Source organism: Eleutherodactylus coqui, chromosome 6, assembly GCF_035609145.1.
Source record: "Eleutherodactylus coqui strain aEleCoq1 chromosome 6, aEleCoq1.hap1, whole genome shotgun sequence".
Taxonomy (NCBI): Eukaryota; Metazoa; Chordata; class Amphibia; order Anura; family Eleutherodactylidae; genus Eleutherodactylus; species Eleutherodactylus coqui.
Genome location: NC_089842.1, coordinates 230241834 through 230262075, shown reverse-complemented (window position 1 = coordinate 230262075; position 20242 = coordinate 230241834). Strand labels below are relative to the sequence as shown.

The following is a 20242-nucleotide window of genomic DNA, read 5'->3' as shown; positions in this document are numbered from 1 at the left end:
GAAATTACAACTAAGCCGCTATTATTTTAGACACAACTCAGCAGTCCTAACAGAAGACACTTAGCTACTGCCACCACAGATATCCGGTGTGCTAAAGGACCTTTGTTGACGTCACTGCTGTGGGAGGAGCCATTCTGCAGTTTGGTATAAAGTACTGTGAGTTTTTCTCACGCTCTGCCCAGTGGTTATGTCCTCGCTGGTCCTATAGCATATATAAACCAGAGCCTGACTGACAAAAGAACAACCCTGTTAGGGCTCTTGAAAAGGGGAGGACAAAAATAACAAAATGAGAACACAACTAAGCTGTTATTATCTCAGACACAACTCAGCGGTGCTGACAGAAGGCACTGGCCTACCACCACCACAGAGATGTGGTGAAGTCACTGCTGCGGGAGGAACCAAGCTGTGTTTGTCTTGTATGGGGATCAATGTGGATGTAGTAAAGCTGTGTGTGTGATGTGTGGGGATCATAATGGATGTACCATGCAGGAGAGCTGTGTGTGTCAGGTGCTGTGTGTGTGATGTGTGGGGTCAGGATGGATGTAGTAGTGATGTGTGGGGATCATAATAGATGTACTATGTAGCAGAGTTGTGTGTGTAATGTGTGGGAATCAGGGTGGATGTAGTATAGTTGTGTGATGTGTGGGGTCAGAATAGATGTAGAAGAACTGTGTGTGTAATGTGTGGGGTCAGGATGGATGTAGTAGAGCAGTATGTGTGATAATTATAATTTATGTACCATGTAGCACAGCTGTGTGGTGCATTGCGCCACCAGAAACACTACTACTATAATTTCCTAATAATTACTAGTATAATTATTGATAGGAGATATTCAAGTTATACAGCAATGCTCCATAGCACTAATAACAAAGCATGTGCAACTTACAGCAGCTGTACATATATATTTATAAACAGGAGATACTCAGGGCATACCAGTATGGTCCATATCCCTGGCATAACCTGGATATCATATATATTTAAAATTATGTATGTGCAGCTGGTATAAGTTACTATATAACATAGGGACGGTCCATATCACTATATAGAGGAGATACAAAACTTATAACAGCTATACATATATAATTATATACTGTACAAGAGATACCCAGGGTATACCAGCATGCTCCATGTCACTATACATAGGAGATGTCTATCACCCTGCATCCCTGTAGATAGTGATATGGACCATGCTGGTGTACCCTGGATATCTCCTATATTGAAGTATATATGTGCAGCTGGTGTAGGTTACACATCTCCTATATATAGAGATATGGACCATGCTGGTATAATCTGGATATCTCCTATATATAATATATATATATATATATATATATAAAATCACTATATACCAGAGAGATATAACTTATACCCGCTGTACACATATAACTAAATACAGAAGATATCCAGGTTATAGCAGCATGATCCCTATCACTACAAATACCACATGTACACCCCCCTGTATATAATGATATAAACCTTGTTGGTATAACCTTTATATCTCCTGTATATAATTATATATGTAGAGCTGGTATAAATTATACATCTCCTGTATATAGTGATATAGAGCATGCTGGTATAACCTGAGCATCTTCTGTATATAATTATGTATATACAACTGGTATAAGTTATACATCCTGTATATAAGTGTATGGACCATGCTGGTGTGACCTGGCCATCCTCTCTACAGGATTGCAGACTTTACACACAATTAAAAAAAATACATCAAAAAATTGCATGCGGTTTTAAAAAGGTCATATGTATTGTTTAACCCCTTAGTGACAGCCCTATCGTAAAACTACGTCCTGCTGTTGCAGGACGTGTATGGAGGAAGGTAGCGCCGCTATCTCCCTCCATACAGCTCGGGCGTCAGCTGTTTATTACAGCTGACACCCGCGGGCAATAGCTGCGCTCGGCCGTTCGCGGCTATCAACCCTTTAAATGCCGCTGTCAATTCTGACAGCGGCATTTAAATCCCCCGAACGCTGTTCGTGGTCCCGCGCGGCCCCCCCCCGCAGTGAGATCGGGGGAGCCGTGCAGGTGTCATGGCAGCCGGGGGCCTAATGAATGGCCCCAGGGCTGCCTTAGCAGACTGCCTATCAAGCCATCCACACAGGGTGGCTTAAAAGACTGCCTGTAAAAAAGCAGTATGACGTAATGCTATAGCATTACGTCATACTGCAGGAGCGATCAAAGCATCGCATGTTAAAGTCCCCCAGGGGGACTTCAAAGTAATGTAAAAAAAATCATCAATAAAGTTTTTTTAATTGTTAAAAAAAAGTTATAAAAGTTTAAATCATCCCCCTTTTGCCATATCCATTATTAAAAAATCAAAATCATAAAATAAAAATATGTATTTGATATCGCCGCGTCCATAAAAGTCCAATCTATTAAAGTAGTGCATTATTTTTCCCGCACGGTGAACGTCGTCTGAAAAAAAAAATAAAGAACGCCAGAAATGCACTTTTTTAGTTACCCTGTCTCCCAGAAAAAATGCAATAAAAAGCGATCAAAAAGTCGTATGTATTCCAAATTGATACTATCGAAAACTTCAGGACATCCCGCAAAAAATGAGCCCTTGCTCAACTACGTCGACGGAAAAATAAAAAAGGTATTGCGCGCACAAAATGACCGCAGAAAATAATTGAAAAAAAATTAAATATCTTAAAAAAAATAAATAAAAGTAAAGGATAAATAAAGGAAGTACGATTTTTTAAAAGGGAGTAGGAAAAAACAAAAATGGAAAAAAGCAAAAAAGCTCCGTCACTAAGGGGTTCAATCCACACACGTTTTTTTTTAAACAGTGTATGCAGTTTCTTAAAAACGCAGCTTGAGGGGCTACAAATAAATTTTCATGTACTCCAGGAATGAGTCATATTTGAAAGTTTCTACCAAGGGGTTGAATCATATATGTAAATTCATTTTGCAGCTGTTTGCAGTGTGGTTTAGGCACGGGTATGGGTACAGATACAGGTGAAAGGGGCCAATCTGGACTTTTGCAATCAGGCCCCGGAGGCTTTAGTTGCATGTTTGCCTCTCACCCAGATTTCACCTACCAGAACCTCTTGCCCCACCTCGTCAGCCTCTTCAGTCTCTTTCTCCAGATCTCAGTAAGGTGGGTCACAATGGCTCGACTGGTGTACTTGAGCTGTGAGATAACTATCCCAAACTCACAGTACAGTAACTCCAAGCACCTTCTCTGTCATGCTGGTAACTAACACGGACCAGAGTCCCCATGCCAACCACCATGATGAACTAGCAGGAAATCTGTTTTTACAGATCACTAATCCCTCCCACTCAGAAACACACAGCAATTATGTCCAATGTCACCATACAATCCACAGCTAGAGGCACTAAGGAAAACTGCAAAGAAACTCCATCATACCCTACACAAGGATGACCGTCTGAAAACCATATTCCCGAAACCTCCCCTTCTGTGTTACAGGCAACCTCCAAATTTTGAGGAACCTTATAATCAGGGGTGCATTGCCCTCTGACACACAAAAAGGAATTTATTCTAAGGAGCTGCAAGACCTGCTCACATGTACTGACCAAGGACCGGATACAAATCGCCAACACACAGCAGAACTATAAGATCCCGGGGACATTCACATGTCCCACATCCAATGTTGTGTACCTGATCCTGTGCAGTAAATGTCCTGTTGGAGGCCTTTATGTTGGAGAAACAGGACAAAAACTGAAAGCCAGGATGAGATCTCATCGCCACACAATTAATGAGAGAAAGACAGAATTACCTGTGGCCGAGCACTTTTCTAGTAACGGACACAACATAGAACACATGAAAGTCACCATAATAAAAGGCAATTTCAAATCACAAAGCCATAGAAGAATTTATACACAAATGTGTTACAAATTTATAACAACCGTTGACACTTTCAACAAAGGCCTAAAATGCTTCAAGAAGATTCATGACTCGGAAGGATGAGAAATTTATAGCATAGATAACACAGTGGCCTGATGACCCCCTAACACTAATTTAGAGACCATAAAACTTTCACATCTTTATCAGTGGACTATTTAAATATGTATTTATCTATTTACTCATCCTGTTCTGGTATTTTTTAAGTGCAAATTAATCACGTCTGTGCCTTGTCATATATATATATATATATATATATATATATATATATACACACACATATATACACACACACACACATACTATAATATATATATATATATATATATATATATATATATATATATACGGTATGTATGCACACTTCTTCCGATCCATTTCATTATGCCTAAGGAAGAACCCTGAGTAGGTTTGAAAGTTGGCTATAACACCACGTATTCTTGGTTTCTCTGGCTCAGAACAATCATATTTAAAAAGAAATTACACATGGGCTACAGGGCAACATTAGACCCTGAGGAATGGCTTCTCTCATTAAATGGTAGAATCATTTTAAATCTGCCAAGTGCCTTATTTTAATGGTTTAAAGTCCTTTTACATGAAGTGATTTGCTCCTGTACACAAGTGCAAGTCAGTGACATTGGTGCTCTTCTACTTGGTCTGTACAAATACATTCAGGCTGAGATAAATGACCATTCATCTCCCATAGATCAACTAAGGCCGCGCCCCAGGGATGAAATGGAAGAGAAGACCATATGGCGTTCTCAAATTCCTTTCTCAAATATTGTAAAAATAATTTTAGACTTACCCTGACGTGTCCGGACTGCCTATGTAGGAATAGTCCGGCATGTCCCTAATCCTGGTGGACAATACAGAAGCTTTGTCAGCCCTGGTCATCCAGACATCCGATCAAGGAGAGCGTCAGTGGGGGATCCGAATGAATACAGTCGGGGAGCATATAAAGAAAATAGGCGATGGTCAAACCATAAAAAAGCCCCGGCGCTCCAGGTAATGAGCAGACTTCTGTAATGGTGTAGTATAGATGAAGTACTTACTTCACAGGGGGGTCTCCTCAGAGAACATCCCTAACCCGGATAAGCAGTGTAACCTGAATAAAATCAAACATCGAAACTGACATTTTTATTGTTTCATTGTTAAGTAGAAAGGCAACGTTTCGACCACATTGGTCTTTCTCAAGCCGCTAACTGATGAAACAGAGCAACATGTCCATGATCCGGAGAAAGACCAATGTGGTCGAAACGTTGCCTTTCTACTTAACAATGAAACAATAAAAATGTCCATTTAAACACAAGAATTGTTTTATGCACCTTTTATGCTGCCACTTCTCGAATTTTCCTGCTGAAGTATTGATAGGGGTTGCAGGTTCTTGGCCCCGGAGTTGGCTTTGCATATTAACGTGAAATGAAATAAAAGAAGAAATTGTTCTCCTCCCCAAGGAAGAAAATAGATGGAGATTAATTGTGTGCTGCTGGAAACCACCTGCCTACTGGACTTTTGAACGGAGTTCATCTGGGAGTTTGAAGTCCCTAGGAGGACCATATTGCTTATCAGGTTAGAGGTGTTCTCTGAGGAGACCCCCCTGTGAAGTAAGTACTTCACTTATACTACAACTTTACAGAAGTCTGCTCATTATCTGGAGTGCTGGGGCTTCTTTCTGTTTTGACCATTGCCTATCTCTCATAGATCACTGCTGTCTGCAGCACACTCCTCGTTAACATGGGGAGATGTGCAGCCGACAACAATTTTTGAACAGGTGCAGCTTCACATGGGCTGACAATTAGACAATCGTTGCTATGAACATTCATGCCCGACTGTGTGCCAGTGGAAATGTGCCATTACTGCAGGCAGTCCTATTGTGGGCCAAGGTGTCCAGATATCAGCTATAGAACCGGCCACATTTGGCCACTGCAATATTACCCATATAGACAAGTGGGTACCTACTGTATGTCTGGATATATCTAATACACACCAGGCAATATATTTTAAGCCATGAGGGCAAATGTTGCAAGAGACAGTGAGACCCTTTTACTTTTGAAAATTAATTTTAATTACATCGAACTCAAAAACGTATGAGATGTTTTGTAATATTTACCTGTCCTAAACGAGTGTTGAACAGCTTTATAGTTTCTTGAAAATTTGACAAGAGAGACAAGAATTTTTGGTCTTCATAGTCAAATCGTTCACCAAACACAACGGAGCAAATGACATTGGAAACAGAGAGCCGTAATAAATATGATGGGTTAATTGGAGTGTCTGTTAATAGATAGGAAGAAATGGTCAGTCACGGCGTTAACTATTTCTCCTGCTGACATTATGAAAATAAAGACCATGATAAAGAATACTGTAGAGTGGGACTGCAGATGTATAGTTTGGTGTGTATGGCAAACTCACTTAAGCTTGTGATACATATCAAATTTAGGGCTCCCACCCACTGGCGTTTTTTTCTCCACTGCGATGCGATTCTAAAGTTAAAGTCTCGCATCGCAGTGCGAGAAAAACGCAGGCAGATATCCCAAAATTGCTGGGATATCGCTGCGACATCGCCAGTCTTTTCAATGGGGCCAGCAACAGCAGCGCTAGCCCCATTGAAAAGATAGGGAGAATGCCGCGGACTTCTGCCACAGCTGTGACAGGAGTTTCCTTCATCCCCGCAAGGACCACGGCTATCCCATTGCTTTCTGCGGCAGACTATCCCAGTGGTTTCTGACTAGCCCTGTAGAATGATTATCGGAGAAGGGCTTGAAATATAAGCCCTTTCCCGATAATCATAAAAAAGTGGTTAAAAAAAAAAAAAAATAGTAAAAAAAGTTACTGACCTCTCCTGCTGTCAGCCGCGTCCTCCTGGTGGCTCCCCGGCACTGCTGTCCAGCACTTTCAGCAGACGGGGATTTAAAAATCCCCGCCTACTGAAAGGGCTGTGCAGATTGGCTGAGGGCTCAGCCAATAGCAGCTACTGCTTAGCTATTGGCTGAGCGCTCAGCCAATGACAGATAGCTCTTAGCAATTCATTCATGAATAGCTAAGATATTGCTATTCATCCCCGCGGGGATGACAGAAACTCCTGCCACAGCTGTGACAGCTGTGGCAGAAGTCCGCGGCATTCTCCATATCTTTTCAATGAGGCTAGCACTGCTGCTGCTGGCCCCATTGAAAAGACTGTCGCAGCAATATCGCAGCGATTTTCTCGCACTGCTCTGCGGGAGTTTTCACTTACTCTCACAGCGCAGTGGAGAAAAAAATGCTAGTGGGTGGGAGCCCTAACATTAATCCTTTCCAATCCAGTGTTAGCGCTCCCTTGACATTAAGATCTCCCTACATAGCTCTGATGACCTATGAGGGCAGACACATATTTTCAACAGTTTGCAGGACAGCGCTCCGATATTGGAGGCTGTTCTGCATATGTATGCAACAATATAGAGAACAGCGCTTCAATGTCGAAGGCTGTTCTGCATATGTATGCTGCAGTATACAAGAGAGCTCTTCTGTATACTGTAACATACATATGCACTCCGACATCAGAGCTCTATCCTGTATACTGTTAGAAACATGTCGGCCCTCGCTCGACATTGGAGTTATGCAGGGAAATTTTAATTTCTGACAAAATTGTAAATTTTCAAAAAATTGTTAATAAAATCACCGTGGCAGCACATTTTTATTTGTTTCTGTTGAGTCATTCCAACAGATCCATGGTGCACTTTTCCACTCAAAATAATTAAAAGTTAGGGAGTGTGCAGGTGGCAAATTGGATTGCAAAGGGTTAAAGAGTTACTGATTCTGGGTGCTGAGGTCCCCACTGCTCACTGAAATTAACCCCTTGCAATCCAATTTTGGATTCAAGGTTTCCTAGGGGGCTTTCTCTTTCTGCCATTATACAATGGCGCCATCTGCTGGCTAGAGCCAGTACTGCAGTATGGGGCATGCTGGAGAGGCCTCCGACAACAGAGCGGCCAGTAATATACAGTAAGAATACCCTGCTGGACGTCTTCCGACATCGGAGCTGTACAGGCTTCAATCAGTATGTCTTCAGACGTCAGACAGTGGATTGGAAAGGGTTAAGAGGCTGTGGCACAAGTGTCGTGCCCCTTCAACTGCATTTAGTAGTCTTTGGCTGTTCTTAATAGTGGAAGACAGGCTATAAAGGTCTATTGGTTTCCATGAGGCTTCCATCTTTAGCTGCTCTGAACCACCAAGGAGTAGGGAATGCAGCAGAAAGACCACAGTGATTGACTAAGCACTGCAACCCCTTCATTTCAGCTATCAATGGGAGTCTCAGTGGCCTCTGGATAGATGCTGGCCAACAGCAATTTATCATTGCCAGCCTGAGACAAATATATTCAATAGGCCACCTACCTTTGTCCTTCATAAATCTTTCAGCGAGACATCGGGCTTCTTCTTGGATTCTTTCTTCAATGCTCCTCTTTCCCATTCCAAAATTCCTCAAAGTAGTCAGAGAAAATCGACGAAGAATTTTCCACCGTTCTCCATTGCTTGCAATGACTCCTGTAAATTCAAGCATGTGGATTCAGGATTAGAAAAAGATCAGTGCCCTTCTACAGAAATCCTATGTCTGCGTGCTATGTTCAATTGGTGTAGCTGGCAATCAGCTTATGGCATTGCAGTAGCTGCCTTCATATGTAAACGAGAAAGTGTCCACCTACTAACTGAGTTAGTAGTAGCTTTGTAGAACAGAAGTTTTGAAAATGGTGCAAACTTGAAACATTTGTAGAATTTTTTTTATAAACCCACACAAACATGGAGAACATACAAACTGCAGATGTTATCTTTTATAGGATTTGAACCCAGGATCCCAGCACTGCAAGGAAACAGCACTAGCAGCCACCCAGAATGATTTCTGCGTTACAGACACAGATTTGCTACATGACATGAGTGGCAAAGAAACAGTTCTGCTACATTACATGCGCATCACAGACACAGCTCTGCTACATTACATGTGTGACAAAGAAACAGCTCTGCTACATGACATGCGCGTGATAAAGAAACAGCTCTGCTACATGACATGCGCGTGATAAAGAAACAGCTCTGCTACAGGACCTGCGCGTCACAGACACAGCTCTGCTACAGGACCTGCGCGTCACAGACACAGCTCTGCTACAGGACCTGCGCGTCACAGACACAGCTCTGCTACAGGACCTGCGCGTCACAGACACAGCTCTGCTACAGGACCTGCGCGTCACAGACACAGCTCTGCTACAGGACATGCGCGTCACAGACACAGCTCTGCTACAGGACATGCGCGTCACAGACACAGCACTGCTACAGGACATGCGCGTCACAGACACAGCTCTGCTACAGGACATGCCCGTCACAGACACAGCTCTGCTACAGGACATGCGCGTCACAGACACAGCTCTGCTACAGGACATGCGCGTCACAGACACAGCTCTGCTACAGGACATGCGCGTCACAGACACAGCTCTGCTACATGACATGCATATGTTGCAAAACACAGCTCTGCTACACAACATGTGCAGCACAGACACAGCTCTGCTACATGACTTGCGCGTCACAGACACAGCTCTAGTACTTTACATGCACATGTTGCAAACATAGCTCTGCTACTTTACATGCACATGTTACAAACACAGCTCTGCTACTTTACATGCACATGTTAAAAACACAACTCTGCTACTTTACATGCACGTTACAAACACAGCTCTGCTACATTACATGTGAGGCACAGACACAGCTCTGCTATATTACATGCGCGGCACAGACACAGCTTTGCTTCATTACATTCACATATCACAGACACAGCTGTGCTACATGATATGCACGTCACAGACACAGCTGTGCTACATGACATGCAAGTCACAGACACAGCTGTGCTACGTGACATGCAAGTCACAGACACAGCTGTGCTACGTGACATGCAAGTCACAGACACAGCTGTGCTACGTGACATGCAAGTCACAGACACAGCTGTGCTACGTGACATGCAAGTCACAAACACAGCACTGCTACATGACATTTGTGTCACAGACACAGGTTTGCAACATGACGTGCGCAGCACAGACACAGGTTTGCAACATGACGTGCGCAGCACAGACACAGTTCTGCTACATTACATACATCCATGCTGATTAAGCACATTGTACACACAGCAGATTACACACACAGCTCTACCACATCCATTCTGATTTCCACACACGACACACACAGCTCCTAAATACAGTGACACAGCTCTGCTACATGACATGCACATGTTACAAACACAGCTCTGCTAAATTACATGTGCGGTATAGACACAGCAATGCTTCACTACGTGTGCGTCACAGACAGCATTGCTACAGTACGTGTGCGTCACAGACAGCATTGCTACATTACGTGTGCGTCACAGACAGCAATGCTACATTACATGCACATGTTATAAACACAGCTCTGCTACATGACATGCACGTCACAGACACAGCTCTGCTACATGACATGCGCGTCACAGACACAGCAATGCTACATTACATGCGCGTCACAGACACAGCAATGCTACATTACATGCGCGTCACAGACACAGCAATGCTACATTACATGCGCGTCACAGACACAGCAATGCTACATTACATGCGCGTCACAGACACAGCAATGCTACATTACATGCGCGTCACAGACACAGCAATGCTACATTACATGCGCGTCACAGACACAGCAATGCTACATTACATGCACGTCACAGACACAGCAATGCTACATTACATGCGCGTCACAGACACAGCAATGCTACATTACATGCGCGTCAGACACAGCAATGCTACATTACATGCGCGTCACAGACACAGCAATGCTACATTACATGCGCGTCACAGACACAGCAATGCTACATTACATGCGCGTCACAGACACAGCAATGCTACATTACATGCGCGTCACAGACACAGCAATGCTACATTACATGCGCGTCACAGACACAGCAATGCTACATTACATGCGCGTCACAGACACAGCAATGCTACATTACATGCGCGTCACAGACACAGCAATGCTACATTACATGCGCGTCACAGACACAGCAATGCTACATTACATGCGCGTCACAGACACAGCAATGCTACATTACATGCGCGTCACAGACACAGCAATGCTACATTACATGCGCGTCACAGACACAGCAATGCTACATTACATGCGCGTCACAGACACAGCAATGCTACATTACATGTGCGTCACAGACAGCAATGCTTCATTACATGTGCGTCACAGACAGCAATGCTACATTACATGTGCGTCACAGACAGCAATGCTACATTACATGCACATGTTATAAACACAACTCTGCTACATGACATGCGTGACTCAGACACAGCACTGCTACATGACATGCGTAACTCAGACACAGCACTGCTACATGACATGCGCATCAGGCACAGCTCTGCTACATGACATGCACATCACAGACACAGCTCTGGTGAATCTCTGTGTGGCAGTAGGTTGGTGTCTTCTGTCAGGACCACTGAGTTGTGTTTGTCATAATAACGGCTTAGTTGTATTTTCATTGTGTCATTTTTGTTTTCCCATTCCCAACATCCCTAACTTTGTTATGTCTTCTGTCGGTTAGGCTCTGTGTTTTATATATACTTTAGGGCCTGTCACCAGGGGCGGAGCATGAGAAGCGCGCACACACACACAGTGAAGACTTATCATTGCAAGCGAAGGGGATTCTAGGCACCTAGAAAACACACACACACACACACACACACACACACACTTCCCCATCCTTCCCACATACCTGCCAATTATTATAGGCATCACCAGAAATTTCAGGTCTCTAAACAACATTATACAATAATTCCCAGTGAAATTACAGTGAAGAATACATTTTATGTTATTTTATTCACAGACTCAAAAAACTTTTTTTGCTCTTAAATGCATGCATTTTCAGCTGAAAAAAAAAAATCCCTTTTGTAGTCGGGTCTAATTATTTTTTTTAGTTTGTTTTCTACAGCTTCTACATAACACCGTATATACGACAGTTTAAGGCCTCGTTCAGATCAGTATTTATTTTGCGCACAGATAGCTGCACAAACAGATTACGTCTATTAGAACCAATGGTTCCCTACTGAAGCGTTCACATAAACGATTTTTAGAAGCGCAAAATCCTCACACCTGCAAAAGATAGGACATGCGAGGCTACAATGCACACATCTAGGGTGTCTGCTGCGAGAACAGATAGGACCTGACCTAGGACATGCGATGCTACAATGCACACATCTAGGGTGCATGCTGCGAGAAAAGATAGGACATGCGAGGCTACAATGCACACATCTAGGGTGTCTGCTGCGAGAACAGATAGGACCTGACCTAGGACATGCGATGCTACAATGCACACATCTAGGGTGCATGCCGCGAGAAAAGATAGGACATGCGATGCTACAATGCACACATCTAGGGTGCATGCTGTGAGAAAAGATAGGACATGCGAGGCTACAATGCACACATCTAGGGTGTCTGCTGCGAGAACAGATAGGACCTGACCTAGGACATGCGATGCTACAATGCACACATCTAGGGTGCATGCTGCGAGAAAAGATAGGACATGCAATGTTACAATGCACACATCTAGGGTGCATGCTGCGAGAAAAGATAGGACCTGACCTAGGACATGCGAGGCTACAATGCACACATCTAGGGTGCATGCTGCGAGAAAAGATAGGACATGCGATGCTACAATGCACACATCTAGGGTGCATACTGCGAGAAAAGATAGGACATGCGATGCTACAATGCACACATCTAGGGTGCATGCTGCGAGAAAAGATAGGACATGCGATGCTACAATGCACACATCTAGGGTACATGCTGCGAGAAAAGATAGGACCTGACCTAGGACATGCGAGGCTACAATGCACACATCTAGGGTGCATGCTGCGAGAAAAGATAGGACATGCGATGCTACAATGCACACATCTAGGGTACATGCTGCGAGAAAAGATAGGACCTGACCTAGGACATGCGCGGCTACAATGCACACATCTAGGGTGTCTGCTGCGAGAAAAGATAGGACCTGACCTATCTTTGGTGCATGTTGCGAAGGAGTTCCCACTGACTCCTATCGAAGCTGGATTAACACGCAGCATGCACGACGGATCATGTGATCATGTGAAAGCAAATTATGGGAGAATGTAGATTGCGTTTTTGGCTTCGTTCATGCGATTTTTTCGTCACTCAAGTGGCGATATTTTAGCGCGGCTATTTGTGTGCAAAAAAACGCTAGTCTGAATGAGGTCTAAGGCTGAACTGACACCAGCATTAAACTAGTCAGTACATTTCTGTTTTTCTGTTCTGTCCATTAGATTTTCATTTTTTCCTGCTAGAAAAATAGCGCTGCAGACAGCAATTTTTCCAGTAAATAACCAAAACCTAACAAAATGGGAGACAAGCCTTAAAAAAATGAAACTGCTTTTAAATATATGTGGGAAAAAGTGGAAGCAATTATTTCTGTTTTTCTGTTACTAAGGGCTTACCCCCGTGAGCGTGGGCGCCACTATGCTCGCTGGCACGGAGCAAAGTTGTGTCTGAACGACAGGAATTCCTTCTCCGGATTTTCAGACTTCGCACCCGCACCCAAGCGCTTGAGTTTGAAAATAACAGCGGGAAGATAGGTGCTGCCCGATCTTTCCCTCATGTAGCTTACTAACGTGCAGCAAAGCTAGGAAAGGTCATATCTTTTCCTGGTCAAACAAATAATGGGTGGGAAAAAAAATGGTGAAAACAAAACCACTGAACTACTATTGAGATCAGTGGTTTCGTTTAGTCCCGTTATACTGCCGTGATAATCACAGTCGTATGCGGGGACAACACCGCGTTTGTCTGCATCCACCCTAAGGACAGAATAGAAATGTGTTGGATAGACTAACGCCAGTGTGAATTCGGCCAAAGGGTCCTCTTACACAGAATGATTGTAGAGAGCTTAAAGGGGTTCTGTCATTGGAGAAAAAAATCTATACTTACCTATTCCTCCCCAGGAAGTCTTCCTACCACATCTTCTCCTGGCTCCTCCAGTCCTCAAGGTCAAGGTCAGCCGATTCTTTTCTTTCCTGTGATGTAGCATCCATTCTCGGCATTCTGCTTCCCGCAGGTCAGTGTATGCTAAATTACTAGTGACGTAGCGTTCACTGCCTAGCAGGGAATGCCAAATCCTCAGCAGTTTGCTTAAGCGCGCAGGCTCGGCTATTTCCGTGACTGTATGCGCAGTGTCTCGCCGCGAGTGTTCATACACTATATGAACACCAGCGGCCAGACATCACAGTTACACAGTCATGGCAATAGCTTGCGCACTAAAGCTGGCTGCTGAGGATTCGGCATTCCCTGGTTTGCAATGAGGTGACCCTGGGGACTGGAGGAACCAGGAGAAGATAGGTGAGAAGATGTAGTAAGAAGACTGCCTGGGGAGGAATAGGCAAGTATAGAATTTTCATTCATCGTTCAGTTGCTTGCAGCATTTACACTGAATGATATCGTTCAGATTCGCACAATCCAGAGAGCATCTGAATGGTAATCATTTAATGTAAAAGGGCCCTAAGTTCCCGTAGGAGATCCATCAGTAAGGGCTTATTCCGAAGTGCGTATATGGGCCGGGTTTTCACGCCAGGCCGATATATGCTGCCCCTTTCTGCAGGAAAAGGAGGTGGGCCAGGCCAGGAGCAGTGCACTGAACTCCCGCCCCCTCTCCGCTATTTGGTGGGGCGGAGCTAAGTTCAGTCCCCATCCCGCCCCCTCCCATTGCAAATAGTGGCAAGGGGGCGGGAGCTCACTGCACTGATCCTGGCTATTCTCCTCCCCTGCAGAGAGGGACAGCGTATATCGACCAGGCGTGAAAACCCGTCCGATATAGGCACATCGGAATAAGCCCTAAGACTGCATGACTGGCTTAGGACCTTTTACATGGCCGATAAATCTTTTAGTGTTAATGTTAGCACTGACTGAACAACTAACAAGAATCTGTTAACTTCTCGTTCTTCGTACAGTTTCTGCATGCAGAAAACTAAACAACGTATCGGCCCGTGTAAACGGGCAGTCATTCATTCTTGTCTGTTTACTGTGAATGGAGGCAGGAATGATCCCCAGCCCGCTCTGCATCAATTCACTGAGTGACGATCTGTAGAAGCATGGAAACGATAACTATTGCTGGGATGACCTGCTGGGCATCTGTACCAGACAGGTCATCCCGTGTAAAAGGGCCTTTAGTTTCCAACCCTTGTCGCTTCTCCCCTACACATTCTATACAATGAAATGTAGAAGCTGCAAAGACAAATAATGCAAAAATGATTGTCAGCCCAAAATACATGCATTTAAGTGAAAAAGGCCCCGAAAGATGTCCATAGCGTTTAAAGGGGTTGTCCCGCGCCGAAACGGGTTTTTTTTTTTTTGCATAGGCCCCCCGTTCGGCGCAGGACAAACCCAAGGGATGTGTTAAAATAAAAATAAAAAAATTACTTACCCGAATCCCCGCTCTGCGACTTCTTCCTTCTTCCTACTTCTTCCTTCTCCAAGATGGCCGCCGGGATCTTCACCCACGATGCACCGCGGGTCTTCTCCCATGGTGCACCGTGGGCTCTGTGCGGTCTATTGCCGATTGCAGCCTCCTGATTGGCTGGAATCGGCACACGTGATGGGGCGGAGCTACGCGATGATGCATAGAAGGGGCGGGGCCAGAACGCCACTCGTGCCCGAACCGTCCAGAAGGAGAAGACCCTTCTGCGCAAGCGCGTCTAAAAAAGCAAGAAGACCCCGAAATTAGACGGAGCCATGGAGACGGGGACGCCAGCGCAGGGAAGGTAAGTGAATAACTTCTGTATGGCTCATATTTAATGCACGATGTATATTACAAAGTGCATTAATATGGCCATACAGAAGTGCTGAACCCCACTTGCTGCCGCGAGACAACCCCTTTAAGGGACTTACCAAAATCCTTATTAAAAAATTCTCCTGTTCCTGTGTCTCCTCTATCACTAAACACATCACTGTGATCCACCAATGCCTCCTTAACAGCATCGTACCCAATCAGTATTATTGTCCGGAGGTTTGCTATGTAGATGGTATAGACAGGTCCATACTTTTCACCGAGCTACAGAAAAAAGAGAAAACATTTTAGGCATACAGTATGGAACGCTACGAGAAATTTCATACAGCTTTTTTTTCACCATACACTTCAGTTTTTGAACAGTTTTTTGAGCCAAAGACATAGGTGCTCCAGCAAGAAGACAAGTTTAGGTCCTTTCTTTACCTTTACCATTTCCTTTGAATCTACTTCTGGCTATGACTTTAAAAAAATTGTATCAAAAACTGTTGCTCTTCCAAAAAAAAATCTCTATGTGTGAAAGCACACTAAGGGTGCCTGCACACGAACGGAATTTCTAGCGCGTTATTTTAGGCACATTATGTGCCCCAGACCGCAGCCAATATACTCCTATGAGGATCCGCAGTTGTCCCCAGACGGACGGATTTGTATCGCGTTTTTTCACGCGCTTGAAAAAAATCTGTGACCTGTTCTAATTTGGGTCGGATTCTGCGTGTGAAGACTCCAATACAAGTGAATGGGTGCGTTTTTTCACGCAGTACATCCGCAGTGCAGCTGCGGATGGAGTCACTGGTTGCTATGACTACAGGAAGTAGGCATGGTAGGAGGCGTCCCAACACACAGCACAGAGCTTCACAGGCAAATTTCAGCAGCAGCACTGTCCTTCCAGTCACCTCATCCACCAGACAGCAGCCACAAGCCACCAGCCTGCAGCCACCAGCCTGCAGCCACCAGGCGTAACGAATAATGATCGACATGGGCAAACTTGTCGCAATGATGCAGGACTTCCCTAGCATATGGGACAGTAACTGCCCAGAGTACTTAAACAAGAATCGAAAGGAACAATCCTGGCTTCAACTCTCCGCTCAGGTTTATGGGGATGCCTGGATGAACGCAATAGAAGCGGAAAAGAAGAACTTGCGTGAGTATTATTCGCTATTGCGTCAAATGTCCTTTTTTTTTTCCCATTTTAACCCCTTAGTGGCCAAGCAGTTTTACTTTTGTTTTTATTGTGCTTTTTTCCATCCCCACTTTTAACCCCTTAGTGACGGAGCTTTTTTGCTTTTTGCCTTTTTTTCCCCCTACTCCCTAAAAAAAAAATCGTAGTTCCTTTATTTATCCATCGACGTCGCTGTATAAGGGCTTGTTTTTTTGCGGGACGAGTTGTATTTTGCAATGGCACTATTTATTGTACCATATAATTTACTGAAAAACCTTTAAAAAAAAACTGTAATCGGAGAGAAAAAAAAAGACTTTCCACCATCTTTCGGTGCGTCCTGTTTCTGCAGCGCGCAAAGTGCAACAAAAACGACCTGATATTTTTATTATATGGGTCAGTACGATTACTACGTTACCAAACTTATATAGTATTTTTTTTGCTGTAGTACTTGTATTTTTTTTTTTTAAGATATTTCATTTTTTTAAATTATTTTCTGTGTCCATTTTCTGCATGCAATAACTTTTTTATTTCTTTGGCGACATAGTTGTGTGAGGGCTCATTTTGTGCGGTATGTCCTGACGTTTCTGTTGGTACCATTTTCGCATACAGTTGACTTTTTGATCGCCTTTTATTACATTTTTTCTCGGAAATAGGGTGACCGAAAAAGTGCATTTCGGGCGTAGTTTATTTTTTTTTTACCACATTCACCGTGCAGGGTAAATCATACATTACTTTGATAGATCAGACTTTTACGGATGCAGCGATACCAAAACGGTCACACTGCAGGACGGACGACTCTCCGCAACGCTGGCAGAAAAGAGCACATGACCGGCTCCATTGCCGGACTCGTGTTCTTTCCTCCAGCTCTGTGGAAAGACGTCCATCCTGCATTGCGGCCGTCTTGTGCAAGAAGACGGGTGCATCAGCCGCCAGGATGCACCCAAGTTACTAAGCCCTCCCTGTTTGTTTGTTTTTTTTTAACTTGTATTTTATTAAGGTTTTACAATTTTACAACAAAGTGGTAGACATTTCGCTGAAAAGTGGTACAATCATGCAGATTTACAATAAGCAGTGTCTACAATGAAGTGGAGGAGACTGAGGGGATGCACACCAGAGAGCCTTCAGCATGGTGTTTTTTGTAGTATCGCAGCTCAGTCTTAATTTGTAGTATTCATTAAGAGAAACAGTGTATAGAATAATCAGCCTGGCCAGGGCCCAACTGGGTGATGTAGAAGGGGTTGGAGAACATGAGGGGTAGACAAGGTAGGGGAGGTGACGAGGGGGGTGGTGACAGGGACAGCTTGGGTGTTTCCCGCGGGGCGAAGATTGCCAGAGACAGTCCTGGTCCATGTGTTTTGCTACAGTGTAGCTTTCAGTTGGTTGAGAAGGTTTTCCCCTTTTTATTGTTTTGTTTGTTTATTTCCCTCTCTATTTCGTAACTCTTATAGTGAGGGCAGGAACCTATTGTTTTGTGAGGGAAGTGAATATTCCAACCATGGGGACCATATTTTTAGGAATTTTTCGTGTTTGTCAGATAAGATGGAGGTTAGTTTTTCATTTGTTAGGTACCAGTCTAGTCTACGTTTAACTTCGGTGAAGTCTAACGAGGCTTTTTGCCATGAGTGTGCAATTACCTGCTTCGTGGCTAGGAAGAAAAAGGATATTAGTTTTCTGGAGTCAGAAGGGATGTTATTTATACGTTTGTTTAGGAGGGCCTCCCAGGGGTCCTTGCGGATGTTGTAGTTTGTAACTGAGTATATTAGAGAGTAGACTCTAATCCAAAGCCTTTTCACTCTAGGACAGGTCCACCAGATATGGAGCATGTCTCCTGAGGTTAAACATCCACGAAAGCAGCTGGGAGACCTTCTGGGGATCGCGTGGGCAACGTGATCTGGGGTTAGATACCAGCGGAATAGGACTTTAAAGGATGTTTCCATCATTAATATGTTTCTAGCACTACTGTTGGTGGCGTCCCATATCTGGGCCCATTCCTCCTCTGAGAGGGTTTTTCCGAGATCTCTTTCCCATCGGGTTGTATATGGGAGTTGTGTTCGGAAGGAGGAATGTATTAGATCTGAGTAGATCGTTGATATGAGGCCTTTCACATGTGGGTTTTTGTAGCAGCATCTTTCAAATGATGTTAAGGTTAGTGGGGAGTCTACGTTTTTGAGAAGAGTGGAAATAAAGTGTTTTATTTGCAAATACCGGAAGATTTCCGATGATGGTATTTTGTGCCTTTCTTGTAATGAGGGGAAAGAAATTGGTCCATTTGCCGTATATAGTTGGTATACTTTAGTGAGACCTGACATTGTCCAGTTTGCGAATGATTGTGGCGACTCCTTGCCTGGTAAGAACATAGGGTTGCGTATTAGTGGCGCAAGGGGTAAGTGGGGAGATATCAATTTCCCCGAGTATTTTATGGAGTCCCATATGTGGAGGGAGTGGTTGACTATTGGGTTAGTGATTGTTGGTCTGTATTTGGGAGGGGTCCATAGCAGGGCGTCTATTGTGAGGGGGTGTATTTCCGTGGCCTCCAGGGATACCCATAGTGGGGTGTTGTGAGTAGAATGAAAAAGGGCCAATTGGGCCACCTGGGCCACCTGGTAGTATTTTAAATAGTTTGAGACTCCCAGACCTCCTCTCCGTCTGTGTCTGTATAAGGTGGATCGTGTTACTCTCGGGATCGTTCCGTTCCACACAAATAGGAGGGATATTAGTTGGAGAGTCTTTAGTAGGTGGCCAGGTACTCGAATCGGGAGTGCTCGAAAGTAGTATAGTAGTTTAGGAAGGAGTGTCATTTTCAATGCGTTAACTCTTCCTATCCAAGAAATGTGATAGCGACTCCAGCTTTCCAGAAGTATCCTCACCTTACGGAGGAGAGGGATATAGTTTTGGCCATATAGAGATGCATAATCGTTCGTTAGTTGGATGCCCAGGTAGCCCAAGGAGCCCGTCGCCCATTGGAAGGGGAAGTTCCCCTGGAGTGGGTTTAATGTTTCGGGGGGTAAAGTAAGATTGTATGCTTTTGATTAATTGTTAAACCCGATATTGATCCGAATCTGGATAACTCTTGCATAAGGTTAGGTAGGGAGATGTGGGGGGAGGTTATTAGCATGAGTAGGTCATCAGCAAACATTGAGAGTTTGTGATGAACTGAGGCTATTTCAATTCCTTTTATGTTTGTGTTGTTTCGAATTTTGATGGCTAATGCTTCCATGGCCATGATAAAGAGTAAGGGGGATAGTGGGCAGCCCTGGCGAGTCCCCCGGTAGATCCGGAATGTATCCGAGCAAAAGCCTCGGTAGCGTACGGAGGCTTTAGGGTGAGTATATAGTGACCGGATCCAGGAGAGGAACACGCCCGGGGGCCCCCAGTGTTC

At 44.2% G+C, this 20242-nt stretch overlaps 1 protein-coding gene across 2 annotated transcripts in view; it reads right to left on the bottom strand.

Moving 5' to 3' along the window:
• LOC136633382 (cytochrome P450 2H2-like) overlaps positions 1-20242 on the bottom strand; it is a 61510-nt gene that overhangs the window by 10950 nt on the left and 30318 nt on the right. For both annotated transcript variants that reach the window (XM_066609081.1, XM_066609080.1), the window contains 3 exons: positions 15809-15971; positions 8246-8395; positions 5988-6148 (listed from right to left, as the gene is read on the bottom strand). In XM_066609081.1, coding sequence (XP_066465178.1) covers positions 5988-6148; positions 8246-8395; positions 15809-15971 — 474 coding nt within the window. The remainder of the gene's footprint in view (positions 1-5987; positions 6149-8245; positions 8396-15808; positions 15972-20242) is intronic.